We start from the raw sequence: 24,276 nt of genomic DNA, 5'->3' as shown, positions 1-24,276 counted from the left end.
AAGCGCATTTCACAAGACCTAAGGAACGCAGGTGGCCACAAGGATCCAGCGACACGACACGGCAAAAAAAAAGCCAGGAATTGTCGATAAGGGAAAAAAGGAATTCAAGACGGAAACTGCCGATCAGCTGATGAGCTTTTCTGGTTCAGTCCCTGGCTCTTTCCATTCTGATGGATGGTGTTTGCCACGACGCACTGACAGGGTGAGGACAGGTCCGAGCCTTCCAGGCTTCAGCACGGCTGCGAACACCTCATACATGCGTACCAAGACTTGGGTCGACGGTAGGACGGAGAACCGGGGAGTAAAAAAGAAAACAAGGGGATGGAGGAGAGACGGGAGAGACGGGAAAGAAATTGGAGGAGCTCTCGATGAAGCGGGATACCTCTCATTGGGATTGGGCAGTCTACTACACCTGGCAGTCGACGGTACAATCAACGGTCTACTTGGAAGCCGTCTATCGGAGGGAATTCAGTAATAATTAAACCCAATTTCTAGCTTATCTGCATCCATAGTAACACCAATGAACTAAACACGTGAGAGTGGCATTAAGCGAGGAGAAAGGGGAGGGACAAAAGAAAGAAAACGACGGAGCAAAACACCATATCGACGTATCAAGAAAGTAAAAAAAACCTAAGCCCTAAAACCATAAACCCAATACATAACCATTGTAACGCCTCAACGATTCAGCTGCTACTCGATAATTGAGCCTACGCAAAGTAATCCGGGGGAAGGGAAGCCAAAGCCGCAATCGTCCCTACTGCACCCACCATTGCTCCCAAAATAGCTGTCGTCGCGTGGCTTCTAACACTACCCCCATGGGATGTCTTGACCATTTTGGATGGACGTTCGTCCTCCCTGGTCTTATTGGGCTTCTTCGTCTCCTTGGCTACCCTTGAGCTCTCCGGGATGCTCATAGGGGTAAGTTGCGAGTCTGGGCCGTTAAGAATAGCAGCAATACTCTGCGGCTGCGCGTCGGGGAGCTGAGTCTCCTCATTGGGCAAATTCTGCGCCTCCGTCTGTTCCTCGCTGTGACCCATAGCAGAATCCAAATTATCCTTCTCTTCTGGGTCTGATTCAATTTCTGCCGCCTTTCTCTTCTTTGAGGGTGTAGGTTTTGACCCTACGCCAGAAGCTTTCCATTTGCTCAGTTCTGGAGATTGTGCAGTAATATTCGCTCTCATATCCGATTCGGGGACTGGTACTGTTGCATCACAAGATGTGCGGGGCATCATCGGTGCCAGTCGGTCCATGAAAGGCATAAAATCGCCCATAGCATTGCCGCTGGTAGCTTGAGTACTCTGTACTGTGATGTCCGGCATTGACTGATTTGACGCAAAAGGACCATCATTGTACTGTCCCATTGGCTCGGAATAAGAGGCTGTGTTGCCAGGATAGTACTTGGGGGTATGTTCGATACTTGGCTTTATTGGCGGCAGAATGGTGCCGGTAGGGAAAATGTTGGGTCGATAATGGTCAGACAGGTTTACACTGGGCTGTAAGGGAGGCTGCAAATCCTTGAGTGCCTCAATTGAGGAATAAGGAGGATTCAGTGTAGTGTAGAACGAGGGCCTATGAATTTGCCGCTCCGTCTGCTGAGAGCCAGTGCCTGAGAAATTGCTTTCTGGAAGGAGGTTCAAATCGGGAGCCTGGATTCCACCATGTTCAGAAACAGCGCTAACCAGTGGCAGCTTCTCGCAGTCTACCGCGGGAATATCATCAAGGTCATCTTCGGCATTGATCAAATCTGAAAAGCGGATGCGCGACTCTTTCTGAGCATGGGCGTCGGGCTCAGAAGTCTCGCATACTGGGTCAGGCAAAGGATTGGCATCTACAGCCTCGTTATTTTCCAGCTCTTCATCTTCATCATCCCCCTCTACAGATTCCACATCCCAGTCATCGGGTTCAACATTGGACTCGTCATCTGAATTACGAGCAAAGTATTCGTCGGCATATGGGTTTTCATAGCTCGCGTTATCAGAGTCATAACGATCTGAATGTGGCGTCATCCTTGGAGTCGCCAAGGGTTGTTCTGTGTCCAGGTCCACTCCATTATTTGGCTTTGTCGGGTCCTGGAGTGCCGCATGTGTGGGCATTGCCGCCGAAGGATCGGTAGGGGGAGCATTTGTCGAATCCTTTTTCTGAAGGGGAGAAGTCATTGGTGAAGAAACTTCCACCACCGAATGACTATCATCCGAGTCCGAATCGGCACTTGAATCATTCGACTCAGAAGCGCATTCAACAGTAAGATCAACTGCAGCTCGATGTTCACCGGCGTCAAACTCGTCATCATAGCCATAGTTATCGTACTCGTCATCGTCATCGTCAGGGACACTGAAAGTGTTGGAAGCAGTCTGAGGAGAAGTCTTCGGTCCAACTTCCTTCCTATACAGTTGGTCAGTGACTTGTCTTTGGACCCGGAGAATAGGGGCGTACCTAGTTTCCTCGAACTGGGACTCGCAGCGTACTTCCAGTGGCGGGAAAGTATCTGGGCACATGTTAGACATATCATTCTAAACTGGAATAGAATGTAATGACGCACCAGAGCCTCGGATGACCTCCACCCCAAATGTCAACACATCACCGTCTGATAGAGCCATATCCGTTTCGACGGGAACTTTTTTTCTGTTCAACCAAGTACCATGCATGGATCCAGGATCACGGACGTAAACGACCTAATAGTACCACAATCAGTAAGTAACGGGGTTTCGGATTGGAACGGAACTTCTGAGCCCACCTTCTCATTCAGTGACACACGCAGTATAGCATGGACCCTGGACATAACACGAGAATCGAACAAGGCGTTGTTGGGTCGCGGTGAAAGATCCTTGCTTGCTCGTTGAGAGGATCTACCGATTTCGATACGATCAGACTCAGAGGTAAAGGTAAGGGTACGATCGAAGACGGGACCTGGGAAATCCAAAGGATGGAGAAGGACAACGGCTGCAGAGCAAAAGTCAGTCAGTCAAGCTGTTCGATGAATACCGTGTGCGTGGTGTGATTGAAAATTACTATGCGTACCTTGCATATTACTAGCCATCGTCTTTGGCTTCTGGTAAGACGATTCAGGAGATTCGTCGTTTGGGGATGACAGTGAACAGTTTATTACCCAAGTGCCCGAGATGGCTCACAAACGGGCATTTACAGGGAGAGAAAGTGAAGAAAGAGATGAACAGTCAGAAATATGGATGAATACAAGGCTGTCAGTCCGGGAGGGGTAGTAGTCAGCCGAAGGGCAACGGCCGTTGTCAGGCAGACAACAGAGGCACATAGGCAGCCGCCTTCTCCAGAGCAGCTTTGGGGGCTTTGATGGGAAATCAAGTCATCCAAAATGGCTCGGCCAGCTGAGTCCTTCGTGTCCCGGCCCAGCTAGTTCGGGTGTTGGAGTGAAGTTGCAGAGGAACAGGGGAATAGAGGAAGCGCCCGTGATTAGGTGTGACGTTGGCTGGCACAAGTCGCAGGAAGGAGCCTTAACTTTCGGTAACACTGATGACACAGGAAACAGGGCGGAACTCAGCCCATGAGAGTAGCGAAACAACAGTATGAGAGGAGCTTGGAAGTTAATATGAAAGCCACAGGCGAAGCTCGAAAACAGCAGTGACTTTGAGTAGATGAGGGGATAAGGTGGATGACGGAGGTGATGAATCGGCGGGCCAAGTGGGGTGGCCTGTCGTTATCAGGTGGACTCTCCCGGGCGATCGCGCTTACCAAACTACCAAGGCCCCAGTTCCTCAGTCACCTCCGGGCTTGAGCTCCCTGCCACTTACGCACTCTTCCACATAATAATCCAACTCTATCCATTATTACCTACCGCTATGGTACATACATGAGATCGTTGTCCAGTAACCTGTAACCCGGTACAGACTTCTGATCCAGCCTCTGAACAGCCCGTTTTCAAAGTTCGCACGATCATCAAGGTGGAGAGCACACTCATGTCAAAGCCGCATATCAATGTCCAAAAGAATAAAAAAAAAGTCAACAGAAACCACATAATAAATACACTCACCGGGGAGGATCCGGTACCAGTACATTAGTCAAGTATTGCCAGCGATCAGCTTAACGTCTGTTCTAGCAATTTAAGCTCGTAATAGAGAATGGAATCCCCTACAGGCCGCCGGGTGCCCCCCCGAAACCAGCACCCATGCTCTGCAAGCGTGCAGCAAGCTGTGGGTACTTCTCTTGAACCTCTAGTTGGGTTCGTGTCGCCTCAGCATAGGAGATGGCGTTGATGATCTCGGGCTCCGTGCGGGCGAGCTCAGCAGCACGCTCGAAGTACTTGAGCGCCTGGGAAACCTTGCCCTGCTGCAAGAGCAGTTGGGCCATGGTTCCAACCGCAATGTCGCACTCAGGGTCAACTGTGTATCGTTAGCATGGAGATTCTTCAAGTCCTGTGACCCATGAACTCACTGATCAAAGCCTTCTGGCAGAGCTGCTCGGCCTCTTGGAAGTCATGCTTCCACTGGAACAAGGCAAGGGCCTTGTTGATCAGGGGAAGGACGTTGATACCCATCGGCTTGCTCTGTTTCTCCATCTCGACGGCCTTGTCGAACTTCTCGATGGCTTCGGAGAAGTTCTGCTGGTCAAGGAGCAGTTCTCCGTAGTAGTTGTAGACGTCGGGGATATCCTCGAAGTTCTTCACGGACCGTCTGAAAGTAGCCATCGCAGAAGCAACAGAGCCCATCTTGTACTGCGTAACACCGAGCTGGATGTGCGAGAAGATGAATGTCCGGTCAAGGTCGATTGACTTCTGATAATCCTTGGCAGCTTCGGCGAATTCACCGAGGATGAAGTGGAGCTGGGCACGGTGATAGTAGATGTCAGGGTCGTCCTTGTTGTGAGTAATGGCAAGTTCGAAGTCGTCCTGAGCTCCGTCCTTGTTGCCTGTTGTCCATTAGATATGGACCATCCACACACAAATGTCATGATCGAACTTACCTAGCTCAAGGTGCAAGCTAGCACGCTTGATGTAACTCTGGACAAGCGAGGGGTCCAGCTCAATGCTCTTGTTGAGATCCGCCAGGGCGTCTTGGGCGTTCCCTTGCAGGTATGTGAAGGTAGCACGCTGGTTCAGGGCAAGACCCTCGAACTCACCAAGGTCGCCAAGCTCCAGGGCCTTAACGAAAGCCGCTGCGGCCTCCTCATAGCCGTCGCCAGTCTTCTTGGACATCGCTAGCAGACCCTTGCGGAGCTCACCCTTTCCAGACTCCTCAGGGAAGTCGGCAGACTCATCGAGGCCTTGGGGCAGGGACTTGGGACGGAAGCTCTGGAGGTAGTTGGAAACGAAGGTTGGGCTGGGAAGCTTCGAGCCCTTGGCCTCCAAAATAGCCTTGCCCTTCCGCTCCGCAACCTTCTTCAGGAGTCGCTCAAGAGCAACTCGGCTAACTTCATTTGAGAAGCCATCGATGATGCAGCTGGCGGTGAAGTCGAGAAGAGCTTCGCTGAACTTCTCGAGATGCTCGTACGCGATGGCACGTCTGTTAAGAGCCTTGACGTACTCACTATCCATCGCAAGCGCAGCGCTGGTGTCTTCGATGACCTTTTCCCACTCTGACAGAACATTGTAGCACGCGGCGCGGTTTGAGTAGAAGACTGGGTCGGGTTTGCAGATTATCGCCCTTCCGTAGAGGTCGATGGCGTTGTTGTAATCTTTGGAGCCGTAGGCCTTATTTCCCGCGACCTTCAACTTTGCGGCGTATGCTTTCCGGGTCTAAACGGGAGATAAGTAGGTCAGCAGGCCGCATCGGCGAAGGAAAAATCGGCTAATTGAAACGCACCTCCTCATCCAACTGTCCAACAGTTGCCTCGTCAACCTCGGGAATCTCTTCTGAAGGCTCCTCGGGCTTCTTTTGGGTTTGTTCTGGAAGAAATCAGCGATGATGCGACGAGTATTGGCATTGAGAGCCATCGAGGCACATACCATCCTGAACAGAAGCCGCCTTGGTCTTCTTTTCCTCGGCCTTCTTCTTCTCCTTCTCCTTTCGTCGCTGGTTCTTGCTCTTCTTCTTCTCTGCAGGTGGAGTTGTGGAGGATTTAGCAGACTGGTTGGAATCAGAAAGGTAGTAGACGACACCGGCACTTGTCACGACGACGGCAACACCCGCGACAGTGTAGACGAGCGCCTTGTTCTCAGACACCCATTTCGAGACGCGGTCCCAGACGGAAGCTGAGGAAGAGGCGGGAAGAGAAGCAGTGTCGACCACCACGTTCTTGGATGGATCGGGCAGAGGTGAGCCGCTCGACATGATGACCGGGGAAAGGAGCCGTGATGGTTCGTTTCGAGTTAATTGCCTTGTTTTTGCTGTTTTGTGCTCCCCCTTTTCGTCGGAAAAGTCTAAACAGATTAGATCCAAGTCAATTATAAAGGACAGCCAGAAGCACTCGGGGGGGAAGGAAGGCGAACCGCGCAGAGATGGTTGGCAAGAGGCCGCGTTTCAGTCTGGATGGGGGAGATGGGAGAGTTGCGGCCTTGAAAAAGTTATGCGTTCCGGCAACAGCGCAGCAGTCCCGAGCTCTGGTGCTGGTCCACCCAATCACGTTGATCCAAAATCTATGGCCAGCTCCTGGCTTGCTCCACTGCCGCCCTCACCAGAAGGAAGTTGGCCCTCGAAACGTCGTCATAGGGCGCTTTCGTGCAGACAAGACCTCAATGGCGATTGCTGGTGGCCGGACGACCTGTTTCTCGCTCTCTTGGACTAGCAGGACTTTTGCTAACTGCCCAGTGCGATCTCGGCGCGAACCGGTCCTACTGCACGTGGATAGGTCCAAAATGATCGCAAATCCAGCTTCAAAGTTTTACAACCAGTGAACAATGTCTTCAGAGTCCTTCCAGATCATCTCCACGCTGCGCTACGACCCCTACCTTCCAGATGTAGTCTCTCAGCGCGGTGCAAACACCTATCCTGATCCGCTCGTCACCCCCTACTACCTCCTCCCCTACCATCAGGACCGACTCCGGAATGCCGCTCGCTACTTCAACTGGGACAATGCATCCAAGTTCCTCGAGCAAGACCTCGCCCAATTTGCCCGCTATCTTGATACGTTTATTCCGCATAAAGGGAAATGTTGGCGCGTCCGATTAGTCCTCGATAAGAACGGGGAGTGCAAGGTCGAGGCCAACCCTGCCGCACGGATCGAATTGGAGAATTTCCTCGTCCCGTTCATAATCAGCCCTGCCTCTACACCATGGCGTGTCTTCATCGACACCGCTCCTACGGCTCCATCGGGACTCACAACCCACAAGACCACTGCGCGCAAGGACTACGCGGCTGCACGGGCCCGGGTGGGGATTGCGTCGCCGCAGGATACTGCCGAGGTGCTTCTGGTGAACCCGAACGGCGAGATAATGGAAGGAAGTATTACGACACCATATTTCCGACGGCGTGAGGATACGAGACAAGATGAGCCCGAATGGATCACACCCCCGCTGTCAAGTGGCGGCAACGCAGGGACAAGCAGGCGTTATGCTCTAGCCCAAGGCTTCTGCACCGAACAGATAATTACAGCCCGCGACCTCATTGATGGCGAAGTCTGTTTGTTGAGCAATGGGGTGAGAGGGTTCTTCCTTGGACGGACCATGCTCAGGGCAAGCAAAGCTTAGCTGCATGCTCGCGTGCAGTTGAATGGTCTCCAGCTAAAGTTTTAATTTAATTGTCTTTTTGCTTATTGTATTATTGAATGAAAGGTTGGAGACGGCTATTTTAAGTTTGTTTTTTATACTCAATACAGAACCCTTTGCCTTTCGACGCTGTTTCAGTACGTAGTGGGTTCGTCAAAATATATAAACTGTGATGGTATATTCTGCAGGACACGTATCAATGGTGGTTTGACATGGGGCGATTTCCACAGTTCCTTTGCTCATTTTCCCGTATAACCTGATTTCAACCTTGAATCATAACTCGATCGCCTCCTTGAGACAGGCAATCGCACCACGCAGGCTTCAAAGCGAATGAGGCCAAGTTCTACCCAATCTCATGACTGCCGAATGCAATTGTGGCACCATCACACGTGACTCCCGAGGTTACACAGGCCGGTTCTCATCCCCGCGTTTACTAATTGGGGCTAGCGTCATAGAGCTGGCAGAAATTCTTCGACCAAAAGGAGGCCGAGCGGAAGATGGTAGAAAAGGTGATTGAGCAGACGACCTCAGCATTCCCCCCCCAGATCGCCACACATCAACGCTCTCCATCTTCTCCCATCCTCTACCATCCAATATAACAATCCTCATCCAGTGTATATGTGTCGGCCATTATGAAATTCTTTGAGAACCTCTATACCTACGATTATTCCTTTCCCGCCGTTTCTCTTGCTTACTTTCTCCGCTACCCAAACCCGTACTCCAAACATGTCCTGACGACAGATGTCATTGATCGATATGTTGACCCGAAGACTCATCGACTGCATACCACGCGAATTCATCTAAAGAAATCGAAAGTGCCCTCTGGGATTCTGAAGCTTCTCCCGAAGGGCATTGGCGGTTCCGACAGTTCCGGACAAAGCTACATTCTCGAGACGACCGTCGTCGATGCCAAAGAAGGCTGGATGGAGTCCGAATCACGTAACATGGAGTGGACCGGAATTCTCAGCGTGGTGGAAAAACAAGTTTATCGACGCCAGCAACCAGATGGCCCCCCGGAGAAGCTGGAAGGCTTGTCTCTCGACAATCGGCGATGTGAACAAACCACTGTGAACACGACTGTTACGTTCCGTTCTCGCTTTGGACAGGGGAAGCTTCTCGGCCGCAGGAAGACAGAGGCTGCCTCGGATCATAACGGAGACTACGAAGAGGAGGCTCCCAAGCGGGGATTTTTCACCTCGCTGTCCACTGCAGGAATTCAACGCACCATTGAGCTGATTGGACTTAACCGCACTCGCGACGCCATCCTCAAGAGCAAGCAAGGAATGAATGTTGTTCTGGAGCGTCTACGCAGCGGCGGAATAGTCGGCGTGCTTGAGGGCATGCACCAGGACCGCGAGTCTGTGGTTATGGGTGGCGAAGGCCCCTGGAAGCGTGTCTGGCTTCGAGGCCACTCTAATAACGACGACTGAGTCTTCTACCATATCTGGAGCACTTTATACAAATTTCGACCATGTCAATATTGATGCGACATTCGAGCGTGGAGCATTGGCGTTTGGGATTCATTTGGTTTTTATATTGACACTCTCCTACTATATTGTCTTTTTTATCCTGTTTTCGATTTTCTGGACATTGTCTGCTTTCCAGAAGCGTGTTACATTGCATGTATCGACGAGAATTGTCACGACCTATGTACACTATGGGGCATACTGCCCAAACCCGGTCGCTTCATTTGGTTGAAGACACCCATTGTACAATATACGGATTACTTCCAACTGACGGGTTTACCTTATCACGTTTTCTATGCTATCATTATCCACTGAAATGACTTCAAGAAAAATATTATCACTCCATTCCTGTAATCGCTGAGTAAACAACATTATTTGACAACATTATTTTGGCCCGCGGCGACGGGAAAGTGTACACAGCCCATCGGAAAAGTAGCAGGCTCTTAAGGTTCTTGTATGGTATCCACCAGCAGGCCCGATTCGAGCCGCTCCGCTCCACGGCAGTTGGCACATTCCAAACTCAGTAGCTGTGTAATTGCCTTTAGAGGCCAACGGTACATCTTCGGTGGGATGAAGAAAACTATGTCTGCAAATCACCCGTAAGAGGAGAATTCTCCCAGTGCAGCACTGCAACTTCTGCAGCTGATGCTAGATGTCACAGATACAACACTAAACTAGAGCCAATCATCCAGTCAGAAGATTCAGATAACAAGCACAGGGCCGAACAATGTCCCGCCCACCCCTCTCCTTCTGCGGAGAGTGGACAAGAGGATCATGGCAGTGTTGGCAGTAGTCTGCGGCCCGAAGCTATCACGGATACAACTGAATTGGGACAGATACAGGCGCCTAAGCTGGACTCTCACAACTCCATTTTACTAGAGGGAGAACAAGTATACAAATGCTGCTTCTAACCGCGGTAGATGTGCATAAAAATGTACAGGAACTTATCCAGCCCAGCCGAAGGGCCTGGACAGAACGATGGCACTCAGAAACAAGGCTAAGGGCCAGCGCGTGCTGCTCGTTAGCCTGAAAGACAGAACCATTTGAATGGCCTGGGGGTTTGATCCCCGTTCCTCTTCTACGAATTATGCGAAGCACAGATGGGTTATCAGTCTCCGCTGTTTGTGCCAAGGTCGTGAGTATAAGAGGTAAAGTAGCTCCGAAAAGGCATTTGATTTCTCATCTGCAAGGTGCAAATAACAGAGAGATAGTGAAGCTGCAGATTTTGTAGTGTATTGCGATGAACGGGTGGGCCCATGGATAGGAAGCCGACGGAGGTGAAGCGGGCCCTTGCAGTACGAAAAGAAAAATCGCATTAAGGACCTACCGGCAGAGACAGCCTGGAAAGAGATCGAACGCTTGAATGTGGCATGGATTTGGTCTTGACATCTGTAGCCGAAAACTTCATACGTATTACCTGGACATGATTTCTTTCCAGAATGTATTTTCTTGCGGCCAATGTATCACAATGTTCAGCCTTATACCTTCTGGTCCACCGTCGGCACTTGAATGGAGACCGATATCCCGGTCGGTGTCTACGGTGTATGGGCTACTAGCCGAGCAACCGTGGCAGAAAACAAGGCAGCAGCAGGTTTTGCAGTTTCAGGGCAGGATTCGTCGGCAAGTATGCATAACTCCAGATACCTTGCGGCTGACAATCTCATTATCGGGATATAACCGGACTGATCGACCTGCTTGGCTATCGTCTGCTGATCAGGATCCAGGGACCAGGAGATGTTCAATGCTGTGGGCAGATCCGACATGTCGATTGCGTCATTGGCAGACACTTCTTGAGACATCCATCTTGGGTGCACATTCCTGGTCGAATCAGATGAGGTCAGCGAGAATGCGCTCCCGCAAGGACCCTGAAGGGCCAATGAGCTGCGAAAAGTGCGCCAAGTGGGGTCAGACAGTCGCCAAGAGCGCCACACGATTCAGGGCAGCACTCGAACAGCTTTGCAGCTTGTGCTGGTGAGGAGCATTGAAGAATCGACCAAAGGGTACTGTAGTACTGCGAGCGACTCGAAGAGACACTCGATCTGACTCGCAGCCCAAAGGAGCATCCAAGACGCCGGAGGAGCATAAAAAGCCGGCTGAAATGGAATGTCTCAAATCTCTGCTCGTGAAGCAGCGCGACCCGACCCAGGCCAGTGAGTGGTTGGTTTGGCTGACCCTGGAAGCGATCCCCACCTTGAATTGCCTTTTCCGGAAGGGTTGATGCGGAGATGGCCAATCAGCATAGCTGCCAAGCCGCCCGGAAGGCCGCTTGCTGTTGACTGTTACCAGCACCTGACGGCGCGGAGGCTCCGGGCCCTACCAACTGACCAACTTTGAACGCAGTCAGACCTCAGGCTGTTCCATCATCGACTCGCTTTTTGCCTGTGTCGCTTTTCAGGCCGGCTTTTCTCCGTCTCGTCTGTGTTGGCCTTCGTGTCCTCCGCATCCTGCTTATTGTTCCATATATTGCCTCGCGTCTGGTAGTCTCTGCCTTGTTTCCCCTCGCTTCCGTCGTCGCCCTTGATCTGGCTCTCCCCCCTTTACTTCCGACTCTCACCACCTTTTTTCTTCGCGCGACCCATCCGATTTTCTCGCCCTTTAGTGTAACAGAGCAATTGCCATTCTTCTTTGGACCGTTATTTTTTTCCACCGACTATCGAAAGGACGGGTCTTCTTCTGACCTGCACTGAAACGCCGGAGCGCCTATTTGGACGCCCTTGTCATAGTATCACAACCTCTCCTCGAATTCACCCTCCGTCCGCGCCCGCTGCAACGGAGTCAACGGATCGGCTTATTTCTCGTTGGATCTGGAAGACATTGCTTGATATTTGTTCGATAACCTTGGACTGTTTCTCATTCTCGACACCTACACCGCAGTAGGATGCTGTTTGGCCTGTCCCTTCCCGCATAATCGAGAGCCTTCCAAGGCAGTTGCTAGACGACTGCTTGATCAAATGGCTACCTCTTTTGGATTATGGTCGATGACCCGACCGTGTTTATTGCTTCTTATGACAATCTTAGCGACGCTTTCGCCCTCCGCGACCGCCGAGATATGTTCCTTTTGGGATAAGGGATGTGTTGACCCATTGGCCCAAACGGCCATCCCGTTCAAATTTGATCCCCTTTTCCTGGAAACAATGAATTTTTTCTACGCCTTTGATGCCGATGGTCGAGGGAAAGGCCAAGCACCGATGGTCAAGACCGGTTTTTGGATCGGATATCAAGCCTCCACGAACAACTCTGTCATCAACATTAATCGCACGTCTGAGATTGCAGTGCGCGTGGGCAATCTAACCGGCGCGCCATCGGGCGGTAACAACGGATGTGACGGTGTCTGGGGTTCGAGTTGCTCGACCGACCTCAAGAGATACCTGAAGGAAAACCTATTAGAATATGTGCAGAATGCCGACACATACACCAACCCCCTTAGCAACGTGATCCACTCGTTCCGCTCAACTCCGCCGATTTTACCCAACTGTCCGCCCACGTTGTTTGAGGTCCAGAATATCCCTGTTATATGTAAGTTCACAAGCACACTAGCCTCTTCTCTGGATGTTCTGACTCGGTTTGCTAGCATTTGTGTCGGAAGACGAAGACACCAAACAAGCCTATGTCAAGACTCATGGAAATCCCGACAGTCCATGGGAGTCATGGTTCATTGATGATATGTCCTCTAGTGATCAGGCCGAACAAGTTGCTGTTGGGATAATTGGCCGCGTTCCGGCGGAGACTGCACCTAAGCCAGAGGAGGAAAGCGAAATACAAATCGAGCTTGTCTGCGCTCGCGCACCATCTCAAGGAAGTTCATCGAGCGACGGTTGATTTTCATTTCTTTCAACAAAAAACGATGTACGTTTTTTGCGCTGTATGATTTACGAACGCGAACCGACTCAGGTTCTCATTGGGCGGCACTACCCGCATCTATTTTGGATGCCAAAGCCACGGTTCCTACAGACTGCTCGACAGCTTTTCAGTCGACGCCAACATGAACAGCATCAGCAATGTTATGATGCACTCGCTCGCTCAAAAAAAAAAAACCTCCTAGAGGTGTCTCTGCAGGGTGCGGCGCTAGTCAGCTGCGGAGGTCACCCGGACAGCAGACATGACAGGGCCGATCTTGGACCAGCAGAGGGCTATCGCCAGTCGAAGCCACCATCTATCGCTGTATATAATTACTTCTATAATAGTATTACTAGTCCTTGAATACATTCCGGCTATATCGAGGTCATTTTCGTTGCCACTGCCACCTCTCTGAACTCTTCCATCTGCTTAGTGACCTTCCAATATCCGCCTGCTCACTCATGGCGTCGTCTAATCCTCTGGCCCACTTCCCAGCAATATATCTCTTCGTCTGACTAGATTGTACCTACTCCACCGCGTCATCTCCGGTGCCAGCCGGGATGCGATAGTAAACCCAGACGATTCAGTTGCACTCAACGCCGCACTTCGTCCCGAGATTAGGAGGGGTAAGGTCGTAGCAGTTGAAATGACGATATCCGAAGGATACGAGGTGGGGGATTGCTGCCTCGTAATGTTCCTCGACGGGCAATGCGATCGCGATTTGGCCTCCCTATACTCAGTGAGTCAGTAGTATGCCAAATGTCAGCTCAGCCGTTGTAACCATTTGCGCTCTCGCCGTCATGCTGCAATCCATGGAACACAAGCGAACGTGGTGGCTGAACCACGGTTGCACTCCGGTTCCTGGCAGCGCTCGCTAAGAAACAATCAGACTGAACCGACCTGCTTTTGAGAGCAAATATTCGGCTGCTATCCTGGTGTTGTCTGTCCGTGGACCTGTCGCCGATCACACTGCTGCCCAATCGGACGCCCGCAATAGTCATCGCCGCGTCCAATGAAGCCGCAGACTCTCCGCACGCCCTGAGGATCTTTCGCCGCCTGGTTCTTTGCTTCATTGCTTGTCTTGTTGATGGCCCACCCGGTCTCTGTGAGAACATTCGGCCTCCGTTCCAGCACGCCGCTTGCTCCATCTGCTCCATCCTATTCCTGGCAGTCTTGTGCACTCTGCGCATGCCCGCTGCACCACCCCATGATGCGCTCTTCCCGTGCACCTGCAGATCCATCTCATTGGAGCTCGCTTCCAGGCTGATCTCGCCATGTCGCCGGCCGTCTTGACGGTGCGGCCCACCATTATCGCGATGGCCATGATCTGCATCTCAAGACCCCATTCAAGTAAGGAGGGATGTGAAGTCCGATGCGCATTTACGCATCACAACCTCAGGCCCTTGCACGTGGTTGGGGTAGGCAAGGGCGAGCTCGCGTCGCTCCAGTGGAATGCGATCGCGTCCCCAGCTATAAAAACCGCTGGAATTCCAATCAAAAAATGACAGCAGCAGCAGCAGAAGCTTGAGCTTGAGCCGTCCTGACAATGCATCTCAGCGCCTACTTCGGTCTCCTTTCCTTCGCCGTCGCGGCAGTGGCCGTCCCGACCGGCCAGCAGCCTCACTCGAGCCGCTCCGTCGACAACCTCAAGTCGCACATTAAGAATGTGGTCATCCTTGTCATGGAGAACCGCTCCTTTGACAACATCCTCGGTGGTCAGACCACAAAGGGCCTCGAGAACCCCCTCCACAACGGCCCGTTTTGCAACCCGTTCAACCTGACCGATGCCTCCGAGGGCGAGGCCTGCACTGCTCCCAAGAGCTTCGACTCGGTCATCAATGACCCTGACCATGCCATCTACGGCAACAACATCCAGTTCTATGGCGAGTACACTCCTGACAACGCCGCCATTGCATCGGGCAAGCTCAAGGCCACCAACAAGGGCTTTGCGCACGAGCAGATGCGCCTCTACGAGGCCGAGGCCGAGAAGGCCGACCTTGTTAAGCAGGTCATGCACTACTATACCGAGGATCAGGTGCCTGTCCTGACTTCCCTTGTTAAGGAGTACCTGACCTTCAACCACTGGCACTCTGATATCCCCGGAGTAAGTTCATCTCTTGCGTTGATTCGCGACTTGAGAAAACAAAACAAAAAGCTAATTGATTGAACTTAGAACACTAACCCCAACCGCGCTGCTCTTGTTTCCGGTACGTCACACGGACACGGTCTCAACGACGAGGGCTTCGACAAGCACGAGCTGCCCAACCGCTCGCTCTTCCAGCAGCTCACCGAGACCGGCCACTCCTGGATGAACTACGTCGACCCCGACGGTGGCACTGGCCCTGACGCCGGCTTTTTCGACTGGACCTACAAGACTGGCAACGACGACAAGATCGTGCCCCTGGCAAACTTCTACCACGACGCCGCCAAGGGCAACCTTTCCGAACTCACTTACCTCAACCCGTCCTGCTGCGGCGTTGGTACCACCTCCATGCACCCCTCCGGCCTTATCTCCGACGGCGAGGACTTTATCAAGTCCGTTTACGACGCCCTTCGCGCAAGCCCGCAGTGGAACAACACCCTGTTCGTCCTCACCTTCGACGAGAGCGGTGGTTTCCACGACCACGTGCCTGCCCCTCTGGCCCCCCGCCCCGATAACCTCACTTTCTCCCTCGAGACCCCCAACGGCAAGAACTATACCTTCCCCTTCGACCGTCTCGGTGGCCGTATCCCCACCCTCCTTATCTCCCCCTGGGTCAGCAAGGGTGCTGTTGAACAGCAGGGCACCAACCACAACGGCGAGACGATCTCGTACTCTGCGTCGTCGATTCTGCGCACCCTCGGCTACCTCTGGGACTTTGAGCCGTTCACCCCGCGCGTCGAGCATGCGGCTTCCTTTGAGCATTTGATCCAGGGCTCGGCTAGACAGGATACCCTTGATAAGCTTCCTGAGCCCCAGCATTTCAAGGTTAGGCTGTAAATAGACAAATATAATATGCCTGGGGCATTTTACGATTAATTATGTGGTAACGATATGGGTTGTAACTCGGCAGAGTAAAAATATGACGTTAATTATGTTACGGATTATGGTTTTAATATGGCATTCTTTTAGTATTATAAACATGAGTATTATCCACCCAATTCAAGCATAGCCAAGTACGGTGGTAAGGTAGTAAAAGTAAGTACAATAGAAACATCTAAAAGATCCCCTTCCCCTCTTTCTTCTTCCCTTCATCCAAAAGGTCATACCTCCCCCGTCTCCCAAAGCCCATACACCTTCCTACCCTCCTATACCCCCTCGCAATATAAACTCCACCCCCAGCATAAACAACCAAGCCCGCAAGGGCAACAGAGTATCCCACCCCCTGGACCACCGAGACCTGCGTACCCCAGAGAACGACCGATGCGACGATCAACATGATATTTTTGGGGATGCTGACGAGCGTCATTGTCAGGCCGGAGGTTTTGCCAATCTACCAACTCATGAGTACTTAGATGTTAGGAAGGGTAGGGTAGGGTAGGGGAGGATGGATATACGAACCAGCGTGAAAACAGCAACATTCAACATAAACCCAACACAGGCGTTTAGCAGGAGAATCCCCAGACCAGTTTGTAGAACTATTCCTAGTAGCCCGGCACTTGATTCCTGACCTTGATCTTGATTCTGCCCCTGCTCTTGACCCTGACCTTGACCCTCTAGGAAAGGAACAACCTCTGCCCTCCATGCAAGAACACTGTTCATGAATGCGCAGATTGGCGCTGTGTAGTACAAGCTAAGCAGCGGGTCCATCTTGCCGGGCTCGACTTTCGCTTTTGGTTTGGGGTTCGGTTTGGAACTCAGGCTGCTGCTGCTGCTGCTTCCTCCTTCACCAGTAAATGAACCTGCAGCTGTACTGCTGAGACTAGCGCTGGTACTGACAATAGGACCCTTTGACTCGATAATATTCGGGCTCGCCCTTGAACTGATCCGGCAGGCTTCTTCGTCTGTGTCTCTTTCGAGCAGGAGACCCTCATGTTCACGTTCACGCTCACGCTCCCGCTCTTCATCCTCATGTACATCCTCAGCCATAGTCGAGACATCCGCAGACGAAGAAGAAGAAGAAGATGATGAAGGAGAAGGAGAAGGCGAAGTAAGCATCTGCATCAACACAAGCCTCATAGAGTCAAACACCAGCGCGGCAAGCTGCACGGCCACCCCAATCCACGAGAACTGGATCTCGCTGCACACGGTCAGCGCGACGGAGGCAGTGATCACCCCGATGTTGAGGAGCTTGGATGCTGTGAGTTCAGTTACGCGGTAGAGTGCGCTTGTTAGGAGGGTTATGACGGGGCCGGATGCCTGTACGTATAGAACCAGATTAGCAGGTGAGGAATGGTGCAGTGGCTGGTGGTTGGGAGGCGCACCTTTAGCATCTGGATGAACCCCACGTTTAGATACATGTAGGCTGTGTTACTGCAGACGAGGCTGCCGCTGTATAAGATGCCGATTGGGGCGATTTTGGCCATGTAGTGCGCTGGGGTCATGGGGACGGAGGAGCGCGCGGAGAGGAGGGAGGTTGTGCGAGCGAGGATCTGGGTTGCGAGGGTGGCGAAGAGGAGGTGCCATGTTGTTAAGAGGATTGCTATGGTTGTTAGTATTTTGTGTTTGGTAGTGGTGTGGTTGGAGTTAGGGCATACGGTATCCTGTGAAGCTGTTAGTGCGTTGGATATAGATAGGAGCGAGGGACTCACGAAATGGAGTAGATTCGAGAATCCATTTGTTAAAGAGGATAGTCAGGTTTGACCAGACGATCCAGTTTCTGCATTTTAACTGTTAGCTTGAGGGTCTTACACTGAAGGTAAAGACGGAGAACTTACAGTGTACAGAGAACAATACTCCACGGCCGACCACTAGCAGCAGGGTTGGCAGACATGGTGAAACTGGCCAGAGACGAGATTCCCCTGCAGACTACTCTTTAAACACCCCTGCCAGAAGCGTACCTTGGTTGTGCCTGGGCCCAGGCACTGATGCAACAGCCGTCATTGATGCAACCCTAACTGCCCTGCTTACTGCGAGGATGTCCCGATGCGGCGTGGCCAGCGTAGCGACCCAGACGTACGCTCGACTATCACTACTCTTCAGGTCAAGCAAAGATATCATGATTATCGCATCTAATACATCTATCCTGATTATTCTAGTCTACCACGTATGCGTACAATATGTAATGAAGTAACTCGGCCACGCATCCACATCCATCCGCCGCTTACACTCCTCCGGATCGAACTTTGGATTCGACTTCGCCCCTAGACAGGCCTTCACATCGCCATCATCCACCCAGCTATAAGGGTAGATCTGCTCCCTGGGCAGCAGGATAAGCGAGTGTTTCAAGCTCTCGCTCGCAGGGATATCTTCCATGCTATAGTGCGGGCAGTACAGGTCCCAGCTCGGCTGCAGGGTCTGCACCCGGTGACACAGCTGTCGACGCAGCGACTGCCGTCCATTCCCAAAGTACTGTTTCATTATGGGGCCTAGGATTCCGGGGCCTGTCATGCCCTCCACGCTGCCGTCACCCTTGGGGTTCTCGAGCACGTTGAGCACGGGTAGCAGCCAGTAGGGGTGGCCCGGGGGCGAGGCCATCCAGCCGTTGGGGATTGCGCCGAGCCCTTCGGGATCGAGAGTGTGTGCCATGCGGCCCATGAAGGCTCGCTGGATGGTCCCTGAGTCGGGGGCGTGGTCTGCGGCGTACACCTCCTTGTGTGGCCTGAGGTGCACGTCGTGAGAAACGAATAGCGAGTCGATGGGGCGGAGCGCCTCTGTGTCGACATCGAGGTACATTCTGCACTTGTCAGTATCCTAGATACTAAACGAAAACTGTTAAAGTAAGGTACTAACCCGCCAAAAAGATACATGTAGAAATTTCGCACCATGTCGGCACGGTTGATCTCCTGCGGCAACTGCCTGTACGTCTCGAGGAACCACGGGAAATACTTCTTCACGAGAAGCTCATCTGACTCGTCGTCCCAGAGTACATACTCCCAGTCTGGATTCTTGGTCTTTACAGTGGCCACCCATTGCTGCGCCGACTCGGACATGTTCGTGCCCGCCGGAAACCATGTTTGGTGGATGATCTTTGGGATGGAGGTTCTATCAGATGAGATGGGGCGGTTGAGGAGCTCGTAAGGTGAGGTGTTTGGTGAAGAAGGTACTTGAGGCTCTGGTTCTGGCTCTGGCACCAGAGGTTCGGACGGACTCAATTCGGCTGTTGGGAGGAGATATGACGAGCTGAAGGGGTACATGAGCAGGATGAGGACGATGGCGAAGACGCAGAAGAGGATGCTTCTTCGCCGCATGATATGAACGATGATGTGGCCAGCCTTGGAGCTGCCCGAGTCATAGATCATCGCGGAGGCCGTGACGGGGGTTGTGAATGTGGCGAAGAGGAGGGAGAGGGGGAGGATGTAGGGCTGGCATTGAGTTTGTACATTTCTACTCCGCTGTGGTGGTGGGCGGCAAGAGACTGGATTATTGGAGGCTGGCTGTTTGATGCGACTTTCCGAAAGCACTCCTGGAATGTGATCAGGAGAGGCTGTAACTGTGCCTGCAAACGGATCTGGTGTTGATGTCTGGGAGCCCTAACTCCGATTTCCGGATGCGGAAATGCCCATGGATTATGTAATTGCATTCCTTAGTTGAGTGGCTATCGCCACACCTCAGTGACTGCCTCACACCTGGACGGGTATTATTATTCGGTCTAATAAAGGCGATCCAAGAATGCACTAAAGAATAAAGCTCATTACTTATACTTACAGTGCTTGTATAACCTGGGCTGTAGATGCACGAGAACTCGACACCGATCTCGACACTCACCCAGCTGCCACAGCAACTTTGCCATTTGTAAGATTGCGAAGCGTGAGGACGCCTATAAAAATGTAGATTGATTGAGAGAGTGTTGGACTGTATGTTTAATAGTTTAACTTGAAATACGTAGAATTATAGGGCAGATATTGGAAAAGTGCCTTGCTTGAGGGAGCCAATCAGAGGTCGTCAGTGGTTGTTCAAGAAGTTGACAGGATGACTAACAGCCTCCTGTCAGCTAACTTAAGGTAATATTAACTTGACGTCTACTGTTAATATAAGGGCCATAATCAAGGGCAGTAGTAATAAATAAAGCAGGACAACTCAAATATATGCTGGAGACGGTCGGGTTTAGGACTGACAAATGAATTAGATATGGGAGAACATAAGAATATGAAGAGAAAGAATTCACGCACTTTCCATCGGAGGTGAATTATTTACTAGAGTATTGAGTTCCCTAATAGGCAACTGCGCTGTGCCTGTGCCAGTGTAGGCAGAAATCACAATCTGAATATCATTTCTCACCTCTGCGCTCTTTTCCTATGTTAATACAGTCATACTTGTATACTAATCCAATATCAATATGGCAAACACAACAGCCCTCGACCGGATTCATGCAATCCCCGGCCTCTACATCTCAGAGTAACTCCCCCCCCCCCCACTTACAATAAACAGTTGCTAACCTTCCAGTCGCTTCTCAGCCCGTGATCAACACCTCCTGGCCAGACACCGCATCTCACACATCCTCTCAGTCCTACGATGGGAAGATCTCCAAAGTAATAGATCTCCTCAATGCTCCAGTACAGCTCAAGATATCACAGGACCTGTGATACAACGCAAGCAAGTTGAGATAAACGATGACGAGACGGAAGATATCGTCGGCCGTCTAACAGAGATGACCGATTGGATCCGTGATGCTCTTACGAAGCTACATCCGTATGAGAATGCAAACCAAGAGAGCACTGGAAACGGATCATGGGGACACACTGGCGGCTGTGTCCTCGTTCACTGTAACCAGGGGATATCGCGTTCCGGAACGGTTGTTGTTGCTTATAGTATGTGATATTCCTATTACACACCGACGATCCACAGAACCTACCGTACGGAATGGGGAGAGAGCTAATAGCACCATTAAAAGTCATGAAATCCCTCAGCGTTCCCTTCGTTCCAGCTCTAAGCCTCGCGCGGGTTTCCCGGAGTCTGATTACACCGAACAACGGGTTTGAATATCAGCTGTGGCTTTGGGAGAGACATGGGTATGATGTCTTTGACCGTAGAGTAAACGGCAGCAGTGTTACTTTGGTGCCAAATGAAGCATATGGGAAGTTTCTCGATGAGATAAACGACATCTTTTCGTTCGCTGATGAGGAGAGGATTTTGCTCGCGAAAACGTATTGGTCGGCGGAAATTAAGGCGAAGCTAATAGACCTCAGGCGGGGTTGATATTGCTGTCATACAGAATCCGTTACTCAGGCTGTGCTATTTTGTTTTGGTTTACTGCTGTGGCTGTTGTATAGACCTTCAAGATAGGGTTGGTTGACGGCAAGACGCACCAGCCTTTTGTCCAACGTTGAAACACTCAAGCAACATTCTTAGACTAGAACTAGCATTATTCTCCTAAATGATGTATTCCATTGCATAAAAATCCCATAATGACAATTCCCCGGGGTATGTGCTCATAGCTGACTCTCCACGGCTGACTCGCGACACGTCAGGGTATACCTGGGGCCATCCCCACCCAGTCCCATCTATCTAGATCAACCCTGACACAACACTCATCTCAAACAAAGCAGTCATCATGGCACTTCTATTCCTAACCATAGCTGCAACGACTTACCTCCTCCTAGCCTCCCTCCTCCGCACCCTGCACCTCCACGCCCTCCGCAAGAAATACACCCGCCTAGCACCAAACCCCTACACCATGACCCCCCAAACCGCACACGAGATCCTCCTCCCCCTCTTCACACACGAGTTCCCCTTCTCCTACGCCCTCTCCACCCAAATCGCCCTCCTCAAATCCTACGCCATCCCCTCCGGCACCTCCCTCCTAGTAGCCACCCGCCGCCTCACCACCCCACGCGCCGTGGGCAAGCGCTCCGAGGACACCGCAATCTTCATATCCGAGCTCCTGGCATCCAACATCGACAGCGATCGCGGCCTGAAGACCCTCTCCAAAATGAACTGGATCCATAGACAGTACGGAAACCGGATCCGGAACGACGATATGATACACACGCTTGCGCTGTTTGTCCTGGAGCCGTTGCGGTGGATTGACCGGTATGAGTGGCGTCCGTTACTGCAGGTTGAGCGTGTGGCGGTCTTTGTGTATTGGAGGGAGATTGCGATGAGGATGGGGATGGTTGGGGTTCCTGAGACGATTGATGGGTTGGGGATTTGGGCGGCGGAGTTTGAAAAGGAACATATGTACTTTGCGAAGAGTAATGTGGCTTGTGCGGATGCAACAGTGGAGTTGTTTGTGAAGGCTTTGCCGGGTTGGATGAGGGGGTTTGGGAGATGGGTTGTTGCGGCGCTGATTGAGGAGCGGGTGAGGCCGTTGCTGGGGGTGCAGGAACCGCCGGCGTGGGTGCTCAAGCTTGTGGAGGGGCTGTTGGATGTGAGGGCTTGGGTTGTTAGGGTATTGTTTTTGCCTAGGTGGAAGGGAGTCCCTGCTGGAGGGGTGGTGGATGGGACGACTGGGAGGGTAAGGAGGGAGGTGTATGCATTTGAGCCGTGGTATGTGGGTGAGTCGTGGTGGTTGAACGTTCTAAAGAAATGGACTGGGTTGGGCTTGTGGATGGGGAAGCCGGTGCCAGGCCCCGAGTTCCTGAGTGATGGGTATCTGCCCGAGGAGATAGGGCCCAAGGAGTTCAGGGAGAAGTCGAGGGCTGATGTACTGGCTGATGCAGAGAAGATGGGGGAGTACGCCAGACAGGGAGGCGGAGCTGCCTTGGGATGTCCGTTTGCTTTTGGCAGATAGTACATATGGTACGAAATGTATTCGGGTATTTGGGTATTAAGGTACGGTACGTATCACATCTGATCACAACTATCCAGCAAGCGGTCCCAGTAACTCCCATCGGCTTCGGGATCCCCCCCGTTCTGGGCGACTGTGCTGGGGTCGAACCCAGCCATCGACGGACCGCTGTCAATCAGCATCTGTAGCTGTGGCGAGCCAATCGTCCACGACTCCAGATCATAGTAGATATTGTCGAAGTCGCTCGAGAACCGGTACTTCTCCTCGGACACATTGTACTTGCAGATATCCCGCAGCTCGTACGGCCATTTCAGTCGTATTCGCGAAACGTACAGAGCCGATGTCGCTTCCGTGATGTTTGTGATACCGGAGACGATGAGATGATCTCTCAAGTTTGGCCTGCTCTGTTTAGCATACTTCGCTAAGCCGGAGCACGCGCGGGCTTACCATGCAAAGAAATCGATTATCGGGGCATGAGGAACCATGCTTTGTGTCACTCTGCTTTGGGTTAGCATACATAGACGAAACAAAGAAGGATTATGCCCTACGTTGGAAACATAAATGATGGAATCGTATGCTCTCTCGGCGAAAGATTCCACTGTCCATGTTAGCCCTCAGCAACAAGCACAAAATAGTGATAACCAGTACCTTAATCATCGACCGCATCAGTCGCAAAACCGCCACGCGCTCAACCATCCCCGTCTCTGAGAAGATCCCCTGATCCAGCGCCTGCAGGAGACCCCACACACGATCTAAGGTCCGGCCGCCATCCCTAACTGAATCCCAGCCGTGCAGGATCGCCCGGATCGCCAGGTCGTCATCATCCGCCGTCGTTGACGGAATAATCGAGTTCTGCTCCTTGCACACACTTGCAATCGTCTCGTTGACGATCTCAAAATAATTCCTCGTCCCGCTGTTACTCGGGTTCTGGCTGTGCAGTGAGATCCGTGTTGCCAGGTCTGCGCTGATAGTAAATGGTGCCCGTCTATTATTATGATTATTATTGTTGTTATTGTTGTTATTGTTGCTATTCTCTTCCAGTGGGTTTACCAGCCGCCTCGGTATAGACGGCGGTAAAGAGGGAGCAGATATGCTTGATTCACCCTGTGTTAAGAGCGGTGTTTCCGGCGTTGGTGATGCCGAGCCGCGCGTCTCTTCTAGGACTTCGTGGATGTGGTTTATTACGTTTGTGAGCCGCTCTGTCTTTGAACGCTGCTGCTCCAGTTGCTTGAGGAGGGTGGCCTCCATGCCGCCCCCCGATGCCGCGGTCAGATCCTCTAATGTCTGTTCCAGACGGGCAATGTACGTCTTGATGCGCTCTCGTCGTTGGCGTTGGGCTTTGCGGTCTGTAAGCCGTTTCCGCTCGGCGGTGCTGAGCCGCGCGGAGCGGCTTGAGTTTGGGTCCATGTCCTCCATTGTTTGTGTCCGATAGATGAGATGGATATGATTGATTTGGCTTGGAATTGATGATGACGCTGACGAAAAGCGTCAAGGGCAGTGGATGTTAACATTACTGAACTCCATGTTGATCACCTCGACATGTGAAGATTGC

The 24,276-nt window shown here is 51.9% G+C and overlaps 11 protein-coding genes across 11 annotated transcripts; 6 read left to right on the top strand and 5 right to left on the bottom strand.

Annotated features, from left to right (window-relative positions):
• Nucleotides 1–707: 707 nt before the first annotated feature.
• Nucleotides 708–3,037, bottom strand: ASPVEDRAFT_85624 (FHA domain protein; the record flags this gene model as incomplete). Its single annotated transcript, XM_040817725.1, has 5 exons — nucleotides 708–2,382; nucleotides 2,434–2,485; nucleotides 2,540–2,672; nucleotides 2,735–2,940; nucleotides 3,019–3,037. The coding sequence occupies 5 exons, from the start codon at nucleotides 3,035–3,037 to the stop codon at nucleotides 708–710; spliced, it is 2,085 nt and encodes a 694-aa protein (XP_040669981.1).
• A 1,064-nt stretch (nucleotides 3,038–4,101) lies between these two features.
• Nucleotides 4,102–6,239, bottom strand: tom70 (putative mitochondrial outer membrane translocase receptor (TOM70); the record flags this gene model as incomplete). The annotated part of the gene is made up of 5 exons (XM_040810374.1): nucleotides 4,102–4,352; nucleotides 4,405–4,878; nucleotides 4,933–5,704; nucleotides 5,772–5,854; nucleotides 5,915–6,239. The coding sequence occupies 5 exons, from the start codon at nucleotides 6,237–6,239 to the stop codon at nucleotides 4,102–4,104; spliced, it is 1,905 nt and encodes a 634-aa protein (XP_040669980.1).
• A 283-nt stretch (nucleotides 6,240–6,522) lies between these two features.
• Nucleotides 6,523–7,919, top strand: ASPVEDRAFT_775219 (uncharacterized protein). Its single transcript, XM_040816401.1, has one exon. It carries the CDS (start codon nucleotides 6,806–6,808, stop codon nucleotides 7,592–7,594), a length of 789 nt encoding a protein of 262 aa, XP_040669979.1. The 5' UTR covers nucleotides 6,523–6,805; the 3' UTR covers nucleotides 7,595–7,919.
• Nucleotides 7,920–8,244: 325 nt separating this feature from the next.
• Nucleotides 8,245–9,042, top strand: ASPVEDRAFT_136342 (MSF1 domain protein; the record flags this gene model as incomplete). Its single annotated transcript, XM_040807284.1, has 1 exon — nucleotides 8,245–9,042. One exon carries the CDS (start codon nucleotides 8,245–8,247, stop codon nucleotides 9,040–9,042), a length of 798 nt encoding a protein of 265 aa, XP_040669978.1.
• Nucleotides 9,043–12,083: 3,041 nt separating this feature from the next.
• On the top strand, nucleotides 12,084–12,897 carry ASPVEDRAFT_136164 (uncharacterized protein; the record flags this gene model as incomplete). Its single annotated transcript, XM_040807271.1, has 2 exons — nucleotides 12,084–12,594; nucleotides 12,650–12,897. The coding sequence occupies 2 exons, from the start codon at nucleotides 12,084–12,086 to the stop codon at nucleotides 12,895–12,897; spliced, it is 759 nt and encodes a 252-aa protein (XP_040669977.1).
• A 1,564-nt stretch (nucleotides 12,898–14,461) lies between these two features.
• On the top strand, nucleotides 14,462–15,895 carry ASPVEDRAFT_85619 (phosphoesterase superfamily protein; the record flags this gene model as incomplete). The annotated part of the gene is made up of 2 exons (XM_040817723.1): nucleotides 14,462–15,019; nucleotides 15,089–15,895. 2 exons carry the CDS (start codon nucleotides 14,462–14,464, stop codon nucleotides 15,893–15,895), a joined length of 1,365 nt encoding a protein of 454 aa, XP_040669976.1.
• Nucleotides 15,896–15,985: 90 nt separating this feature from the next.
• Nucleotides 15,986–17,828, bottom strand: ASPVEDRAFT_152598 (uncharacterized protein; the record flags this gene model as incomplete). Its single annotated transcript, XM_040808316.1, has 6 exons — nucleotides 15,986–16,388; nucleotides 16,457–17,254; nucleotides 17,320–17,537; nucleotides 17,593–17,598; nucleotides 17,647–17,714; nucleotides 17,773–17,828. The coding sequence occupies 6 exons, from the start codon at nucleotides 17,826–17,828 to the stop codon at nucleotides 16,113–16,115; spliced, it is 1,422 nt and encodes a 473-aa protein (XP_040669975.1). The 3' UTR covers nucleotides 15,986–16,112.
• Nucleotides 17,829–18,094: 266 nt separating this feature from the next.
• ASPVEDRAFT_85617 (glycosyltransferase family 32 protein) lies at nucleotides 18,095–19,296 on the bottom strand (the record flags this gene model as incomplete). The annotated part of the gene is made up of 2 exons (XM_040817722.1): nucleotides 18,095–18,731; nucleotides 18,788–19,296. 2 exons carry the CDS (start codon nucleotides 19,294–19,296, stop codon nucleotides 18,095–18,097), a joined length of 1,146 nt encoding a protein of 381 aa, XP_040669974.1.
• Nucleotides 19,297–20,333: 1,037 nt separating this feature from the next.
• ASPVEDRAFT_85616 (dual specificity protein phosphatase family protein) lies at nucleotides 20,334–21,193 on the top strand (the record flags this gene model as incomplete). Its single annotated transcript, XM_040817721.1, has 3 exons — nucleotides 20,334–20,392; nucleotides 20,441–20,805; nucleotides 20,889–21,193. The coding sequence occupies 3 exons, from the start codon at nucleotides 20,334–20,336 to the stop codon at nucleotides 21,191–21,193; spliced, it is 729 nt and encodes a 242-aa protein (XP_040669973.1).
• Nucleotides 21,194–21,627: 434 nt separating this feature from the next.
• On the top strand, nucleotides 21,628–22,774 carry ASPVEDRAFT_43671 (uncharacterized protein). The gene has a single exon (XM_040812877.1). It carries the CDS (start codon nucleotides 21,672–21,674, stop codon nucleotides 22,725–22,727), a length of 1,056 nt encoding a protein of 351 aa, XP_040669972.1. The 5' UTR covers nucleotides 21,628–21,671; the 3' UTR covers nucleotides 22,728–22,774.
• Nucleotides 22,775–23,077: 303 nt separating this feature from the next.
• On the bottom strand, nucleotides 23,078–24,254 carry ASPVEDRAFT_196352 (uncharacterized protein). Its single transcript, XM_040809210.1, has 3 exons — nucleotides 23,373–24,254; nucleotides 23,273–23,322; nucleotides 23,078–23,222 (listed from the first exon to the last, which is right to left on the bottom strand). The coding sequence occupies exons 1-3, from the start codon at nucleotides 24,138–24,140 to the stop codon at nucleotides 23,168–23,170; spliced, it is 873 nt and encodes a 290-aa protein (XP_040669971.1). The 5' UTR covers nucleotides 24,141–24,254; the 3' UTR covers nucleotides 23,078–23,167.
• Nucleotides 24,255–24,276: the final 22 nt, after the last annotated feature.

Source organism: Aspergillus versicolor, assembly GCF_001890125.1.
Source record: "Aspergillus versicolor CBS 583.65 unplaced genomic scaffold ASPVEscaffold_7, whole genome shotgun sequence".
In the NCBI taxonomy this organism is placed as follows: domain Eukaryota; kingdom Fungi; phylum Ascomycota; class Eurotiomycetes; order Eurotiales; family Aspergillaceae; genus Aspergillus; species Aspergillus versicolor.
Note: the sequence above shows the minus strand (reverse complement) of the source record. Positions and strands in the feature narration are given on the sequence as shown.

Bases quoted from the DNA above. Each gene is read 5' to 3' on its own strand.
- ASPVEDRAFT_775219 (XM_040816401.1), top strand. From the start codon at position 6,806: ATGTCTTCAGAGTCCTTCCAGATCATCTCCACGCTGCGCTACGACCCC.
- ASPVEDRAFT_43671 (XM_040812877.1), top strand. From the start codon at position 21,672: ATGACCCCCCAAACCGCACACGAGATCCTCCTCCCCCTCTTCACACAC.
- ASPVEDRAFT_196352 (XM_040809210.1), bottom strand. From the start codon at position 24,140: ATGGAGGACATGGACCCAAACTCAAGCCGCTCCGCGCGGCTCAGCACC. The intron at 23,323-23,372 runs GTACTGGTTATC...TAACATGGACAG, and splicing joins TGATGCGGTCGATGATTAAG to TGGAATCTTTCGCCGAGAGA. The intron at 23,223-23,272 runs GTAGGGCATAAT...AACCCAAAGCAG, and splicing joins CCATCATTTATGTTTCCAAC to AGTGACACAAAGCATGGTTC.